General features: G+C 44.1%; 1 protein-coding gene across 4 annotated transcripts in view; it reads left to right on the plus strand.

Annotated features, from left to right (window-relative positions):
- Window positions 1–17,887, plus strand: part of EGF (epidermal growth factor) — a 98,662-nt gene that overhangs the window by 47,615 nt on the left and 33,160 nt on the right. For all 4 annotated transcript variants that reach the window (XM_034771517.1, XM_034771516.1, XM_034771515.1 and 1 more), the window contains exons 9-14: window positions 3,002–3,124; window positions 4,786–4,911; window positions 7,212–7,348; window positions 10,381–10,529; window positions 12,680–12,784; window positions 15,250–15,473. In XM_034771517.1, the coding sequence (XP_034627408.1) occupies window positions 3,002–3,124; window positions 4,786–4,911; window positions 7,212–7,348; window positions 10,381–10,529; window positions 12,680–12,784; window positions 15,250–15,473 (864 nt within the window). The remainder of the gene's footprint in view (window positions 1–3,001; window positions 3,125–4,785; window positions 4,912–7,211; window positions 7,349–10,380; window positions 10,530–12,679; window positions 12,785–15,249; window positions 15,474–17,887) is intronic.

Genomic DNA, 17,887 nt, shown 5'->3' on the forward strand with positions numbered 1-17,887 from the left:
GCATGGAGTGCCTCCACCTCTCCCCCGGTGCCAGGTATATGGCGAATGGGGGCCCAAGGGACATATAGTGGTAGGGGGTTTCTGTCTTGTATATTTGCAAATTTGACACCATCAGCTCAAGATTAAACAAAGACTGTGAATGGCTAGCCAACTACAAAAGCAGTTTCTCCTCCCTTGGTGTTCACACCTCAACTGTTAGAAGAGGACCTCATCCTCCCTGATTGAACTAACCTCGTTATCTCTAGACTGATTCTTGCCTGCATATTTATACCTGCCTCTGGAAATTTCCATTATATGCATCTGACGAAGTGGGTATTCACCCACGAAAGCTTATGCTCTAATACATCTGATAGTCTATAAGGTGCCAGACGACTCTTTGTTGCTGTCTTGTATATGGTTTCACTGTTTGCACTTGTTTATGCACTTTTTGTTTTTGCTAAGGTTCTGTTGGTAGTGGTGAAGTAATGGCAGCTGGCCTGCCTGGATGTACTTTTCAAATGCATATTTATAAATAAATCTTTTTATTTTATCAAGAAAATTTATTGCTGTCACTGCATCACTTCAAACACTTTATATTTAAAATAATAAAGGTTCGCCTCTGGCTTCACAAAGATTGTGAAGAGCACTGCAAGCCATAGTAATGCTCACAGCATTGATGACACTGGAATCCAAGAGTATGTAGAGGTCTCTAACAGGATTTCACTCTACCAAATGCATTCACCAACCATTCTGCACCTTCTCAGAGTGTAATCAATGCATCTTTTGCCAGGGCCTCAGAAGTCAGGTACAGTTTCATAAGCCAAGACAAAAGGGGATACACAGGGTCCCCCAGAATAACAGTGGGGACAGTAATTCTGTTTATGGCAATGTCATTTGGTGGGAATAGTGTCCCAGTCTATCCATGAACGCAGACTCCCAGTGAGCAGAAAATCATGCCATTATGAACTTTCCCAGTGCAGCCCCCCGTTGACATTCATAAATTGACCTCTGTGTCCACAAGGGCCTGCATAACAATGGAGTAGTACCCTTTGTGGTTTGTGTAGTTGTGTGCTCCTTGAGGAGTGCAAAGTATGGGCACATGAGTTGCATTAATGGCCCCGGTGCTGTTTGGGAACCTCATTCTCTCAAAGCCAGCAATTACTCCAGGAATATCTTTTATGCCCACCACCTAGGGGTAAACCAGATGCCTGATTGCCTCAGAAACCTCTGCCACAACTTTACCCACCATTGACTTTCCAGGACCAAACCGGTTGGCAACAGATGTGTAGCATTCTGGGGTTGCTATAACTCGAAGCTGGCTACCTGCTTTTGGATGGCTACCCTCATGTGTGTCTTTACACTGGAGGATCAGGGCAAGCTGCTCGCAGAGCTCCAGAAATGTAGCTTTCTTCATGCAAAAGTTCTGGATGCACTGCTGGTCATCCCACATCTGCATGATGCTGTGGTCCTGATCCATAAAAGCCAGTCTACGTAGGGGACTTCAGCAGCTATGCCAAGTGTCGTGAGCAGCATCAGTCAGTTCGAGTCTGCCATGTCTGTGTCCTCTTCCTCCTGCTCCATCATTAGCTCTGTCAGATGCCTTTGGTGGGTCAGAATGCTGCCAAAACGTCCACCTGAAACTCACAGAAGCTCTGCTTAAAGTGCAAGCAAGAGAAGTTCTTCAAATGGTGCCCCCTCCACGTTGGTGGCTCTACAGACCAAAATGATGGCTCAGCAGGATGTGTGGGTTGGCTGTTCAAACTTCCTGTAATGTACAGGGTGGACAATCAAGTTTTCTCACAGTTCACCATGGTCAAAGGGCTAAAGCAGCCACATTTCAGGAGGGTGCTAGGGAGTCTGGGACATGGTTGGTTTGACTCAGTTCTGCGTGCTGCAGTGTGGATGCCAGAGCCCCAGATTTGAACCCAAGTTAGAAAATTCTTAATGTAGGGTTGACAATCAGTGCAGAAGCTCAAGCCCTGGTTTCTGTAACTCAGGGTCCACTGACTCGAGTCCTGCTAACCCTGAGCTTATATTCCAGTGTAGACCTACCCTTAGGGAATGTCTACATGGGAATAAAAGACCTGTGGCACTGTCATGGCTGGCCTGGGTCAGCTGACTTGGGTTTGCAGGGCTCAGGCTGCAGAACTATAAATTGCTGTGTAGATGTTTGGGCTCGGTCTGGACTGTCCCTCCTTGCCCAAATGTCTACACAGCAATTTACCGCCCTGCAACCTGAGCCAGCTAATCCAAGCCAGCCATGGGTGTTTTAACTGCTGTGTAGACATACCCTTAGAGGCTTTAGCTGAGCTCAGGGCTCCGTTGAGATAGGCACTGTGTGTACAGAAGTAAGAGATGGTCCCTGTCTGGAAGACCTTATAATCTAAGGTCCTGATTCAGAAAGGTACTTAAGCACATGCCTTGAGGAACATGTGTAGTTCCCATTGACTTCAGTGCTTAAGTGCCTTTCTGAATTATGGCCTAACGACAAAACAAAGAGTGGGAGAAAGGAATGTTGTTGTCCCCATAGTATAACGCACTTTACAGATGGAGAACTGAGGCACTGAGTAGATTAACTACTCATGGTCACACAGGGAATACAGGGCAGATCTGGGAATTGCACCCACATCATCTAATTTCTAGTTCAGTGCCTTACCCACAAGATCATCCTTCTCTTCAGATTAGCCTTCCTCACAGTTTCAGAGCCCCTGTCCCTGTTCAGTTATTTGGTCATTTTCACATGCAACCGGTGAGTGTGTCTTTAATTGCTGTTACTTTGCTGACATCTCAGTAAAATTTTGGAAAGTTTAAAATTACAAGGTACATATTAACAGCTTCAGAGCACAGCAACTATTCCAACTTTCTCCATTATACTTAATAGAGATTTTGAAAAGCAAATAGAAATATTATCCTGGCTGTGTCCACACGTGAATCTTTGTTGTGCCTTTTTAAACATGCTGATTAACCTTTGTCAAGTTAGTATATGTTTTTCTTAATCCTTTTCCTTTTCAAATTACTATAGAGCTCATTTCCTGTGCAAATAATCACACTGAATGCAGCCATGGTTGTCTTGAAACATCTAGAGGGCCTGTTTGCTTCTGTCCAGAGGGATCGGTGCTCAGAGGAGATGGCAAAACGTGCTCAGGTAGGTATATTAACCTTTTTTTTTGCTTTAAAGAGTGCTAAAGTCTGTGTTTTTTGCTGGTGCTGAGCACCAAAGCTGCGTGATGGTGTTTCACACTAGCTTTGTGCAGCTGTCAATGACTGTGCAAGACAGCTGAGAATCATGCTCTTTGATTGGATGAACAGAACTCATCTGCACCAATAAACATTTCTTGCCAGCGGCATTTGAACCTCCGCAGGCCGTATTCTGCTGGCCCCTTTTGTAAATGCTAATCTGGACACTCCACAGACATTTGTTCCAGAACACACACATTAATAATTTCCCCTTGGCAGAGGTGCCACACGTACTCCTGTTCTTTTTGCGGATACAGACTAACACGGCTGCTACTCTGAAACCAGCACAGAGAGTACAGCTCACAAGTGGAACAAGGTGGTGGTGAGGAGTAGCAGAGGTGACTTTACAGCTCCCTAGATTCTGGGCTGCTCTAACTTAGCTCAGACAGCCTTAGCTCAGCTGCCTATGGGCTGCTTTGTGGCCTGAATAGCCATAGTATAAAGCATTTTTGTTACTTACCTTCCCCTGCTGACACCTGCTCCCATTCCAAATGTGTCTCCTAAACCAAGGGTTGCAATGGGGCAGACAGTGTAGGGCTACTTTGCTGGCCCTGTGAAGTTTCTGCGTCACAGGAATTCCCCCAGGATCATCGTGGCCCTTTTACAATTTCTCCATAGTCTGGTGTTCTAGGAGCCATGATCTAGGAAGGATCGAGGGGGTGGGGATAGTTTTAGTCAGTGTGGCTCAGTTGAGTCAGTTTATGTAGCCAGTGGGTATGTCTACACTGCAGCTGGGTGCGTGCCTTTGAACATTGTGGCACAGGCAGTGGCTTGGTCTAGCTGCTCAAGTAACTAACCAACCCCCTGGGTCTGTCCTTAGGTGGCTGGCACGTGCTGCAACATCCACCCTGGTATTTTTATCGCTAGCTCGTGTCGAGCTAGCGCATGTCTGTCTACTCGGGCTGGTAGACGTGACCCAGCTGTAGTGCAGATGTATCCAATGAGACCACATTCTCTATATGGCCATGTATGGGAGGAATGGTCTCTTGGTGTGGGTAGGGCTGTGCAGTGATTTTTTTTTTTTAATCTAGTAAATCATTTGCACTCTTCGTTCTCCCAACAAGGCGGCATGGGCTTAGCAAATGAAACAACGAAACATGATGTTCTGGCCTGTCAAGTTAGAAGATCAGTGAGTTTCATTGCTTAATTACCCTCACCCATTTCATCTTCTGGTGAGAGAATGGCTTTACTTTGCTGTACCATGGGACAAAGCATAGATATTCAGTGTCTGATGGAAGTCGTTACTTTCGGTAGATTTGACTAGAGTTCTGTTGAGTAAAATGAGCTGACTTAAATAATCAACACATGGAAGCTCTGTTCATATGTCCTACTGCTCCTGTTGTAAATCTTCAAGAAGAGATGTAACAGAAGGAGATGATCATGTTCACCCATGTTGGTAACCTTTGGCCTTTAACAATAATGCTGACTTCCTGAAATCTTTGGCAACAATAAAATCTATCTCATAGTTGAAATCACAATTGTATGGGTTGTTCTGTTGCTGATACTTGTGATTTTTATAGTGTTTTATATTATAACTACAGTTAAATTTTTAAAAATGCTCTGTTTAAGGTTGTACATCTCTGGATAATGGTGGATGTAGCCAGATGTGTACCTCTTTAACTCCATCTTCCTGGGAGTGTGGTTGTTTTCCTGGATATAAGCTGCAGGGGGATAAAAGACACTGCACTGCTATAGGTCAGTATTGAAGTGTTCCTGGATATTCCTGGCTATATGACAAGAAAGGTAGAACAACTTTTAACGGGGATTGGGAATTTGAGGAATATGGTAGTTTGGGAAAATAAAACATGGTGAAATATATCACGACATACATAACTACATAGTTCAGTTTCCCTTGCAACATATTGTTCCTTTTAGTCAACTTCAGTAGTTCATGAGGGGCCCCATCCTTCATTGTGTAGCTCTTGGGTGGGGGGGATTGTTGTGCCCCACAAGTAAATGGGGAGCTGTGTGTGCAGCAGTCTGCTGATGTGCTACACAATGCAGAATTGGGGTCTAGGTTTTTATATGTGGGGACTGGGCAGGGCATGGCCAGCTGGTGGCCCTCTATTGCAGAAGTTATTTTCACCACTGATCCAAAAAAGCCCAAGTTTGTTGACATGCATGTCACAGTGCAAGGCCCATCTATTTGGGGTGAGGACAGTGGTGGTGGGCTGAGAGTAGATTGGTTTTTGGAGTGAATCTTTACTTTTAGATTTTTGTCAGTGTTAGATGTTATGTATTATACACATGCCCAGAGAGGTTGTACTAGATGCATTTTATAAATTTAAAAATGAATAAGTTGCATTGTCAAACACCAGGCATATGACATATGCACATCTGTACTGTACCATTTTACTCCGTGCATGTCAATCCCAATCTGCAGTCTTTGCTATTGCAGTGCAAAGCTCCTTATGGTCCTGCACTGTCCAGTGTACTGGATTCTATGGTGGTGCTGTGTTATACAGTTTATAAGAGGAAGGATTTTCTTGTGGCTGAGTCACTGGACTGGCACTGAAGATGAGTGGGTTCAATTTCTGCCTCTGCCGCACTCTGTGTGCCCTTGGGCAGATGACAAGGCTCTGATCCTGCAAACACTTACCCACGTTTACTTTTCCTCTCCTGTGTAGTGGTAAGCATGTACATGCTTGCAGGATCAGGACCTAAAGCGTGGTACCTCAGTTTTCCCCACCCTTCCTTTCACCCTTTGTCATTCACTATTTCTATTTAGATTATAAACTCTTTGGGGCAGAAAGTGTCTCTTACAACATGGTTGTACAGTGCCTCACACAATGGTGCCCGAATCTTTCTTGTAGCCTCTGGGCAATCCTGTAATGCAAACAACGACAGCAGCACTAATTAATGTATGTTGGGGGGATTAATTGAGACTGTCAGACTAACTGCATTGGTGAAGTAAGTGAGATTTAAGTCCAGGACCCAAGGGTAAAGGCTAGTTCAATAAACTAAAGCACTACCAAGCTCCCCTCCTTTGCATTGTAAAATGCTGATTTAGGGTATGTCGATGCTGGAATTGGAGGTATGATTGCAGCTCAGGTAGGTGTACCTGTGCTAGCTTTAATTTAGTTAGCGTGGCTAAAAAAAGCAATGAAGATGCAGTGGCACAGACCTCTGTGTGGGCTAGCAAAGCAAATACTTGCCCAGGGTTCTGGGAAGACTTGTACAATCTGCTCTGAAATCCATGTGCTGGCTAGGTGAAAGCTAGCAGGGGTATGCCTACCTTTGATTGAAGTGTTGACGTACCCTTAGTGGTGCCCACAATATGGGCCGGTGTAGGGGGGGCGGGGAAGGAGTGAGTCTGGCTTAGAGTCTGTGTTCTGTATTTTAACACTTCCCTTTCTGTTTCTTTGTTAAATAAAAGACCGTGTGATTCAGCTTGTGTATACCTGGGCCCAGACTTTCAGCCTTTCCTGAGACAAAACTTCTATTAAAACAACAAGGAGTCTGGTGGCACCTTAAAGACTAACAGATTTATTTGGGCATAAGCTTTCATGGGTAAAAACCTCACTTCTTCAGATGCATAGAGTGAAAGTTACAGATGCAGGTATTATATACTGACACATGGAGAGCCGGGAGTTACTTCACAAGTGGAGAACCAGTGTTGACTTCTATTGACTTTTATGGGATTTTGCCTGAGGAAAGGACTAAGTAATAACTAAGTAAGGACTTCATGATTTGCTCTGCATGTATGCAGCATATCTGTGCAGTCAGCTGTGCAGAAGAGAAAAGTGCCAGTTTAAAATTTAGCAATAAAAGGAAAAGAGGTAATTGCTTTCAGTGATAGACAATTAACTTTTTCCTTCTTTACTGATGAGATCTTGTTGATGTTGATCGCTGATTAAGATGACGGAAACAAAAGAGCAAGGAGAGACAGAGAGGAGAAATGTGCACTCTAATTGCTTTTTCACACATAAATCATCTTATCTACAGATTACTTTGGGCCTAGAAGAATTAACGTGCATGCAAAATTTCATTAACAGCCCCCAGGCCATTTTTGTTGTTTGCAAACGGCCAGGACATCCGCCGCATCACTTTTGATGGAACAGATTACACAAGTTTACTCGACTGGCAGATGGGAATGGTTTTAGCACTGGACTATGACCCAGTTGAAAGTAAGGTAAGGCATTAAAAATGAGAGGATTTTGAAGTGTTGTGAGGACAAATGGATTGTGCTTCCTTGTACCTTAATCTTTTTGCTGCCAGTGATCCAGATAACATGCTGTGCTGCTATCATTCCGTTGAATGTCCAGCAACACAGTTGGTGTGGTGTTCTGTCATGAGTAGGATGATAAACACAAGCCCACCGGTTAAATTTGACCCCTCAGTTCTGTCTCCATTAGTTTAATGTGGTCCATATGCCAAAATGGCTGGATTTCCCACATGGTTTTAAGCATGACTACAGTCAAGAACAAAGAGATAAGGTGGATCTCTTATATTGGACCAAATTCTGTTGGTAAAGGAGACGCTGTCTAGAACAAAAACATTTGTATAATCAATTGATTTCTCACTTTAAACTTCAGAATCATTTCCTGGAAATATATCAAGTTGAAGGATCCTTATTGAAGGATCATAGAAAATCAAGGCATCTTTACCACTGATACGCATCAAAACCCATACCGTATGTAGAGGCTCTTTTAACAAGCATTGCACCGAAATCTCCTAGTAATATTAAACCAACTTTCTGCAAATGTGACTGGCCTGTTAGCCATTTCAGAATGTGGTCCTGATTCTGCCTGGTGCTTCTTCTGGACCCAGGTGTCAGCCCACTTGGAGCAGCTTGCCAGATTAGGGCCAGTGAGTTCTGCCTCATCTCAGTGCTCTAAGCTTGGTGAATTTGGAAGAGGGGTGGTTGAATGCTGCTTTTTTAAGCCTTGTATAATAGTTTTCTCCTTTTAATGAGACGTATCTACACTGTTCTCTAAGGTAATGCAGTATGCTCAAGTTTATCTGAATACCATGAGGGATGCAGATTTTATTTGGATAATTGGGAGTTCAGAGAAATGAGAGGGCAGCTTCTTGCCCCAGTCCCCCAGTGGTCTTCCTTGCTGTCAGAAACAGCTAGACAAGGGATAGACTTTGCTGTTGTCACAGCACATGGGCAGTAACAAGGCAGCAGACTCCCTAGCACCTGGCTCCGGTGGCTGCTTGGCTTGGTGCACACATGCTCCAGCATTACCTCCTGGGGGCTTAGGGAGCAGCATGGAGGCAGCTGGGCACAGGTAGTAGGGGCAGGAGCGGTGCCAGGGTTTTTGCCGCCCTAGGCGGCAGTGCTCCTCCTCAGAGTGTTCTGCGGTGGGGGTCCTTCCGCTCCGCGTCTTCGGGGCGCTTCGGTGGTGGGTCCCAGAGCAAGTGAAGGACCCGCCGCTGAAGCGTCCCGAAGACGCGGCGTGGAAGGTCCCCCACCGCTGAATTGCTGCCGAGGACGGCAAAATGTCGCCCCCCAAATCCTGCTGCCCTAGGCAACCTCCTAGGGTCGCCTAGTGGAAGCGCAGGGGGCTTCCCGGGCAGGGTTGCGAGGTGGCAACTGGGCAGGGGTTTCACTGGAGGGTTGCATGCTGGCAGCTGCGTGGAGTGGCTAACTGGGAGGTTGCACGCAGGCAGCTGGTTCTGGGTAGAGTTGCCAACTGTCTAATCACACAAACCCAAACACCCCTGCCCTGCCCCCCCTGCCCGTCCCTTCTCCGAGGCCCCACCCTGCTCACTCCATCCCCCCTCACTCACTTTCACCAGGCTGGGTCTGGGGTTGGGGTGCAAGAGGGGGGTACAGGCCCTGGGCTGGGGCCGAGGTGTTTGGAGTGTGGGAGGTGGCTCCGGGCTGAGCCTGGACCAGGGGACTGGGGTGCAGGAGCAGGTAAGGGGTGCAAGCTCTGGGAGAGAGTTTGGATGCTGGAGGGGGCTCAGGGCTGGAGCAGGGGGTTGGGGTGTGGGAGGGCGTGAGGGGTGCCGGCTCCAGATGCGTAATACTTACCTCAGTTGGCTCCTGGTCAGTGGTGCAGTGGGGCTAAGGAAGACTCCCTGCCTGCCCTGGCCCCATGCCACTCCCAGAAATGGCCAGCATGTCCCTGCTGCCCCTGGTGGTGGGGGACAGGGGGTCTCAGCACCCTGCCGCTGCCTGCACATAACATCCCCACAGCTCCCATTGGCTGCAGTTCCTGGCCAATGGGAGCTGCGGAGTCGGTGTTCTGAGCAGGGGCAGCATGTGGAGCCCCCTGTTCCCTCCCAGGGGTCGCAGGGATGTGCTGGCCCCTTCCGGGAGTGGCATGTGGCCAGGTGCTACTGCACTTTTAGCAGCCTAAAATCTCCCAGTTTGGCTGCAGTAGCCTCCAGGAGTTAGAGCCTGATCCTTCATTACTTTCAAGCAAAATACTCATTGAAGTTAATGAGAGTTTGCCTGAGTTGAGTTAAAGGGTCAAGAAAAATCTTCAGTCAGTACAAAGGCATTTATGTTGTTAGCATTTGCAGTGAAGTTTTAGTGTTATTTTGTATGCAGTTTTGCAGTTCGGGATACAATTCTCTGCTGATACCAAATATAAAATGGCTTTTCCCCCCCTCCTGCGAATGGTGGTAACCATAACTCTAGACAGTGGAGACTTTCAATTTTTGGCTGAGACCTTGCAAGGTTCTCTGCGTAGGCCAGACCCTTGTGCCTGCCTGCAACCTCATTAGAGTCGGGTCCTGGAACATCTTGCAGGACTGGGCCTGTTATTTAAGAAAATAACAAAGACAAATGTGAAAAGAGGTGAAACAGGAGCAAATTATATCCATCCCCCTCCACACACTTCCTTTCATTTACTTAAATGATCTGGCAACTAAATATTAACACATTTCTTTCTGTCTCTTCCTTCTCTTGTTTCATGGGCTGTGTTTCACTTTAGGAAGTTGCTGTCTAAAAGGGAACCATGATTATTCAGGAAGTGGTATGTAGGACACCTAAGATTTACTGCTAAGTATGCTCAGCCTGCAGAAGTCATTCTGGTTGAAGGATAAGTGCCTGTTTGAGCAATAATCACAGGTTACCGTTTTATAAATAAATGAATAGGGATGTTTCCAAAAAGAAAATTCATAGAGATGAAACAGTAAGATCAGGGAAATTGGACAGATATTATCTGTGAAATAGTTGGAAATAACTCTTATGTTTCCTTTTAACAGATTTATTTTGCACACACAGCCTTGAAGTGGATAGAACAAGCTGATCTGGATGGCTCAAATCGTGAAAAAATTATTTGCGAAGCTATAGATACACCTGAAGGTCTTGCTGTGGACTGGATTAACCGTAAACTGTATTGGACAGACAGAGGGTATGCTCTTCTCTCTGCACTGATGCCAGAGCACATATAACTTTGTCATAAGATATATGGAATAACTGAACTGTAATATGGGAATAATTGAGATGTTACTCTAAATACAGTAGTGTTTTATCTAGTGACTGAAAGTCATTACCGACTGAAAACTTAGCATCTGAAAATCAGTGTCAAGGGTGTGAAAGTGTGTAAAAAAAGAACAATTCTCTGTGATTCTGATATTGTACTTCTCGTACAGGCAAAATTCCCACTGATTTCAGCAGGAGATTGGTTTTTGTGAGAACCAGGTGATCAGACTCAATTGCAATGAACGTAGAATATGTGCTGCATATAAGCATCAGGAACATTAGTATATACTATACACATGACACATCTTGGACATACCACAGAACCATTGTCTCCTTAATCACAGACCTGCTTGCGTTAAAGGAGTCCCTTCATTAACTCACTGTCATAGAAAGGATTATGTCCTCTTTATGGCTTAGTCACTAGTGGATAATATGATCACACATCTGAGCCAGCACATTACACTATTCACACAGGGGAAAAAAGGCCCATCTTTGGCAAAAAGGCAGTGTTGGATTAGAGCAACACCTTAGTGGTTATATGAAAGATGAAGGATGGTTACATACAGGGCCGGCTCCAGGCACCAGCTGACCAAGCACGTGCTTGGGGCAGCACCTTATAAGGGGCGGCCAATGTTAGGGTGGCAGGGGGCGTGTGCGGTGTTTTTGTTTTTGTTCGCGGGGCGGCGCTCAAGGGCTTTTTTTTTTTGTTTCAGTGGCGTGGCACGGCCCTGGGGGTGGGCGGGGTCTTCGGCGGTGCAGCACTGGGGGGGGCGGGGTTGGCTGGCGCGGCGCTTCACTCCGAGGGTTTGAGCGGCCCAGCAAGGCGCTCGGGGGGGTGGGCGTTTGGGCAGCCCGGCGAGGTGCTCGGGGGGGTTCGGCAGCCCGGTCCAGCGCTCCAGGGGTTTTGGGCGACTTGGCGCTCGGGGAGGGTGGCGGGGGTTTGAGCGGCCTGGCGTGGCAATCGGGGGGTGGGGTTTGGCGCGCTGGGGGGGGAGCGTGGGTTTCGGCGGCGCGGCACTCGGCGGGGGGGGGTGGTGTTACGGGCAGGGCGGTGCTCTTCTTTTTTGCCTGGGGCAGCAAAAAGGTTAGAGCCGGCCCTGGCTACATAGCATGACCAACATTTTACTAGACAATAAAAAGTGATTCTGAATATGCAGATATCTTACTCCTGTATATGCTGTACCCTGAATAGCAGCTTCCTCAGTCTGTGATGTATATACCCAGGCTATTTTTGTTTGTGAACTGTCTGGAAAATATGTGGATTAATTTCCTGTGTAAAAATTAGTAAAGTTCCTATGCCCTTCCTTCCGAAGATCTAGTTCATGGATGGATTTGTACCTTTCACACATTCTGAGCCACTGTTTTTTTTTCTCCCATGCCTACATTCCTCCTTTCATCCTGACACTGCTGGCCCTTTCCTTGTTGAGTCAGCTAGGAATGGAAGGATGTAGGTTTCCTTTCAGTCAGGTGTTAATACTATTCTGACATTTGTTCCCCTGGATAAAATTTATGAGAGTAAGGTTTCTGCAATCTTTTCTGGATAATATACAGGACTGGGAGTCAGGCCATCTGTTTCTGTCTCAGGTTTTCTGTGTTTGCTTGGGCACCTCACTGACTCAGTTTCCCTGTCTGTAAAGTGAGGATAATGATATGTACCTGTCTTTATAAAGTGCTTTGAGACCTATGGATGAAAAGAGCTGTATACGAGAAAATTATTTATTACTTTTGTCCTTTAACACTTTTCCTCATTCAGGAGCTTATTTTCCCCTTGACTCCAATTAATGTTCTTAATAAGCAGACGTCCAATCCTCTTCCTACCCCAAAAAAATGAGTTTAAGATTTCCTACAGAGAGTAGTCTGCCATCATTCCATTGGACCAGATAATGGAGCTATGACATGAATGATTAAAACAATGAGCCAGTCAGTAATGGCAGGATTAGCTTTTGTATTTGAAATGCCATTCATTGCACTTTATGGTCAGCTAAAGCAAATGACAGTTTAAAAATTCAGTATATTTTGCTAAAGAAGGGAATGAAGATGATAGCAGTAATGGCTCAAATTGTGTCCTGTATATTTCAGGAAGTCGTACATTGGGAGGAGTGAGTTGAACGGAATGCACAGAGAAATGATCATCAAGGAGGACATCTTCCAGCCCCGAGGGATTGCTGTTCACCCACTAGCTAAGTAAGAAGTAATAGATACTATTGATCTAAGAGTAGGTGGTGAGGAAAGTAAATATTAAAGCTTTTTTCCCCCTTCTCTAATTAGGAGGCCAGTGTTCAGGTCCTGCCTTTGTCCCACATAAACTGAGTTTGTTGATCTAATCCTAAAATACTTGTCCACTTCCCACTGTTGGAAGTGGACTGCCCAGTGAAACAGTAATTGGGAGGTGCTGAGAGTGAAGATTGATGGAGTTGAGTGGGAGAAGTTTGCAGAGCACCTGCCATCACTTGGCTATACCCAGTTCTATCAGTTCATCATTGTCAATCAGCACCCAATTCACCTTGGAATAGGAAGAAAACAGTAGACGACTTTTTTTTCTTCAAGGAACTATGACTTTTATTGTAAAGAGACACACATTTGCATTTGGGACACAGTGGGACCACACATGCCAGCTCTCTGGTTTTGTGTGGGTGGGCAGCTGTAGCAATGGGAATCTAGAAGCAGTTTTTAAAAATACTTATGGCTTCTTTTTCACTGCTGGGCTATTGTTAGTTGAGTAATTACAGGAATTATTTTATTACTATGCGTTTTGTACAATTAGCACCTGGCACCGGGGATAAATTGTATATAAATAAAACTAAGCAAATACATATATATAGTTAAAGTCACCCTCACTGGTAAATGTTGTTAGTTAAAAAGGATTGTATAATTTGCAGGACAACATATGCTGAGCCTTGAAAGAAATTTTATTGCAGTTATCATACTCACTTTTAAGTAACGTTGCCGTCTTTGAAGTCAGATCCACAATAATCTACTGGATGTGAAGGTGCACGATTATAAACATGTATCTGCACTTATATCTTAACTACATATCTGCTGGTGCATACATAGTATGTTGATAGGGACATTAGAACCACCAAGTGATAGATTAGGGTTATTGGTGAAATCCTGGCCTCATTGAAGTTAATGGCAAAACTCCCATGGACTTCATATGGGCCAGGATTTCACCCTGTCTGTAACAGGATGGTTTCTAAAACCTGATGCAGGTTTTTTCTGAGTCATTTTGATGTCAGGTCTGTTTATCCTGCAAGAAAGTGTACTATAATTACCGCTAAGTGAAAAGAGTAGGTGGATCTTGTTAACTCCATCCAGGAAATAAAAATTTTTGGAATATTTGAAAGTTAAGATGGAACAAGGGTATGGAACACAGAAGGTCTCTAGGGAAAACACTTAGGAACACCTGAGTTTGGCAAGCTAGTCATAAATTATCAATGGCAATAAAGCAAAATCTCAAGTTGAAAGTAAGATTGACCTATGTATAGTGTATCACAGGATGTGGAAGTTTTATGGTCTTGTTCCAGAAAAAGCAGGCAGAAGTCCAGGCGACTTTTGATTACTGTTGACAAGATGATTATTTTTGAAACAGTAACTGATGAATCACTGTTCAAAGTTGAAGCAAAAGATGTATTGGGGAGGGGCAGGTATGGTGGGGTCTGGAATTAGAGCCTAGTGAAAGTTTCCCTGTTGAGAAGTTAAAGGCTAAAGAAACAACAAAGAACTATGGTAGTTTCCATGATGGTAAAGGTCAGTATTAAAGATGAAATTCAAAGTCAAACAAGAGTATCAAGAACATTGTGGGACAAATGATACTCTCCATTAGCAGTCCTTTGATGTCAGAGGAACTGCTTGTAGGATTTGGGGCCTATATGAGTACATTTAACAAAGGCAGATAATTTGGCCAAATTCATCCTTGATGTAACTCCACTGAAGTCACTGGGATTACACCAGGGAAAATCTGAGGCCTGAAAATGATTAGTGATTCTGCATGCCTTAATTTTTAAGTGCCCAACTTGAGTCACTTTAAAGGGGTCTGATTTTCAGAAAATGTTGAGCCCTCAACCTCTGAAAATCAGGCTTCTTTATATCATCTCAGTTGGGCACCCATAAATTGAGCATCAAGAATCTTTAGTTAGTTTGAAAAATTTGGCCCAGGGCTCATTATTGGTTTCTTTTAATATATAAAACAAAATAGAAGAAAATAATTTCCTTGCTGACTTGCTTACTGAGATGTGCATTCAGGATTCCATGTGTGCCCTGTAACAGCTGTTCCTATCACAGTGCCTAAAGCAGCAATCCCTCCATTGGTGTAGGGTGTTTTATCATCTGTTGCAAGGGAAACGCAGAACCCTAAACTCGGTAAGAAGCAGATCAAGGTAATGGTTTTTCAAAGATTTTATTTTAAACTGCAAAAACAGAATTATGTTCACAACCACACATATATTTAATGTAATGATCTGGGATCTTAAAACAATTTTTAAAAGATCAGTATTTTAAGTATTTGTTTGCAGGATAGGTGCCTTATGTATTGTCTGCCATGTGCCTGACTTGCTACAGTCAGTCTGTCATGAAAGAATTCCCCAAAACAAGATAAATGTGAAGGGAAAACATATTTGCTTACTGACTCCTTTGTGTTTTTCTCACTAAAGGAGATTATTCTGGACTGACTTGGGGGTCAACCCACGGATCGAAAGTGCTTCCCTACAAGGCATTGATCGTCTGGTTATAGCTAGCACTGACCTGGTTTGGCCCAGTGGAATTACTGTCGACTGCTTAGCTGACAAGTTGTACTGGTGTGATGCTAAAAAGTCTGTTATTGAAACTGCAAATCTGGATGGTTCTAAACGCCGAATACTTACACAGAATGATGTAGGTGAGGTTTTGGGGTTGATGATTACTTGTTATGTATATGTCTCTGTGTGTATGTTAATTATGGGCCAGATTCTTCACTGTTTTACATTCTGTGTAGCTCAGTTGAGGTTAATGGGATTGTAGTAGGTAAGTCAATGCAGAATTTAGTATATTCAGCAACACCTGTACCAGAGATAACCCTTATTAATCATCCTCTAGTTGTAAGAGACCAACCCAAATCTATTGCACAGAGTTCTGTGCTGCCTTCCCTAGAAAATCTATCCCATTAAGAAAATGATATGTTGGTCCCTTGAGTCATTGCTTCACAGCATACATACATCAATGGAATTACACCTGTGTAAGTGAGAGGAGAAAACAGGCCTTTAGATGTTAAGCTCTTTGTACCAAGGACTATGTCTATACAGTCTTCAACTTGCAGATGTCTCTAAATACATAATACATGCACTGCAGGCAATGGAAAGATAATCTTTGCAAGATGCTGGTGGCTATTACTGCTCAGCCTTGCTGTGATTTGAGACAAGAGAGGATCACCTTGTAAGCTAGAACAGAAGCCTCAGCAGAGGATAACTGATAGTCTAATACATTTAGAATAAACCACATTTTAGTGTTTGTTTGTGTGTGTATATAGAGCAGTGATTGCCCTTGGATGCTGTCACATTGTTGACAACATATATTTTGTAACTGTGTAGTTAGTCTACAGCAGTGTTGCCCAAAAGGCAGGTCATGGATCAATAGAGGACTGCCGTCTGGGTTCAAATAGACCTTCGTGTATAATGACCACACTGTCACAGTATTGTGGTAGTGTTGTTCTGCCAGAGACCACATTAGGCAGCCATCTCATAGTACTTGGCTGCTTTTTTTCCCTGGTGTGGCTTGTGTTGCCTCTTCTATGCCAGATTCCCCATTACTGGTTTGCAGGGCTGCCTGCAAAGAGGGGAGGACTCTCCAGTCCCTTGGGTACCAATAGGGCAGAAGGGAGTGCCCTTCTGGCATTCCTTTCCCCTCCCCGCCCAGTGCTACTCTGGCCTGTCATTCCTCTTTGTCCCCTCTGTGATAGATTTGACAATGAAAAGTACAAACTGTGGTAAACTCCACTTTGCATCTGAGTCAGGCAGGCTGAGCTGCAAAGAAAAACCTGACAACCTGTTGTAAGTTTCACTTTGTTCTCCAGTGGCTGTCAAAGGGGTAGCATCTCTCGGGGAGGGAAGCGAAAGAGAGGACGAGAGAAAGGAACATCAGAGGAGAGTGGAGGAAAAGAGATGGATCTGAGACTATGGTGTGTGTATTGGGAGACAGAGAGGTGACATCAGACATAAGATTGTGTTTAGGTTGGTGAACATCAGACCTGTGCATCGGAAGGGGAAAAGAGATACAGAGTGACATCCTGGTCCTGTTGAAGTCAATGGGAATTTTGCCCTTGACTTCAGTAGAGCAAGTGTTTCACTCTTGGTGTTTTATGGCTTAAAAATGGGACCAGGGGAGGGTTGTCTAAAATTTTATTTTTTCTCTCTCTCTCCCTCCCTCTCTCTCTGTCTGGTTTATATAGGGTTTTTGTTTGTTTTTTAATTGTCTCTGTCTTAAAATGTGTGGTCTCAGATAGTTTGTGTGAAGTATTGTATGTATATAATTGTATATTATTTTTAAATGACATACTTTGATAAACACTCAGCTGGACCCATGAACATTTTAAGATTAATACATTGCACCCTGGACAAATATAACTTCAAATCTTCCCAATGGTATCTAAATACTTATACATACTTTGGGTAAGTATGCATTCTTATTGCACGGGTGCCATCTAGTGTCGCTGTAGTTACAGCTCATATGTGAATAATGAGTAGAATGTACCGGCATCCGGTGACAGCTGCGTGCAAGGCAGATTAGGTTTTCCTAGATTTGTTCCATCATTCTGACTGTTTTGTAGTGTGAGTAAAAACAAAGATGTAAGCACCTGTTCTAGGGGACCAACGGTAAAGGCCTTTATTTGTTTATACAGTCCCTATTGTGTTTGGAGATGCATAGTAATGGTACATACTTTTACATGATTATTGTAGGATGGATCCTTTTTTCTTATTTTTAATGGATCATTTTCCACTTTATTTTTGATTTTTAAGTTGTGGTTAAGTATAAGTGAAACTGTGAAGGCTAAATTCCTGATGTCCACAGTGGAATGGGAGGATTGTGGTTTCAACCAGGGTGCAGGTTATGTGTAATAAAATAATGATTCAATATTTGGATGAAGACTAGGATGTTGGCTAGTTACTCAAACTTAAATGTCATGAATTGAAGTAAGAAGAGAATCAAGCCAAGGGAGTAGGACTTGAGGATATATGCTCATGGGATAGAAAAGGATTCCTAAATCCCGTACATTTAAGAAAAAGTAAACAGCCTTGTCCACGTAGGAACATTTCTTCG

Source organism: Trachemys scripta, chromosome 5 (genome assembly GCF_013100865.1).
Source record: "Trachemys scripta elegans isolate TJP31775 chromosome 5, CAS_Tse_1.0, whole genome shotgun sequence".
In the NCBI taxonomy this organism is placed as follows: domain Eukaryota; kingdom Metazoa; phylum Chordata; order Testudines; family Emydidae; genus Trachemys; species Trachemys scripta.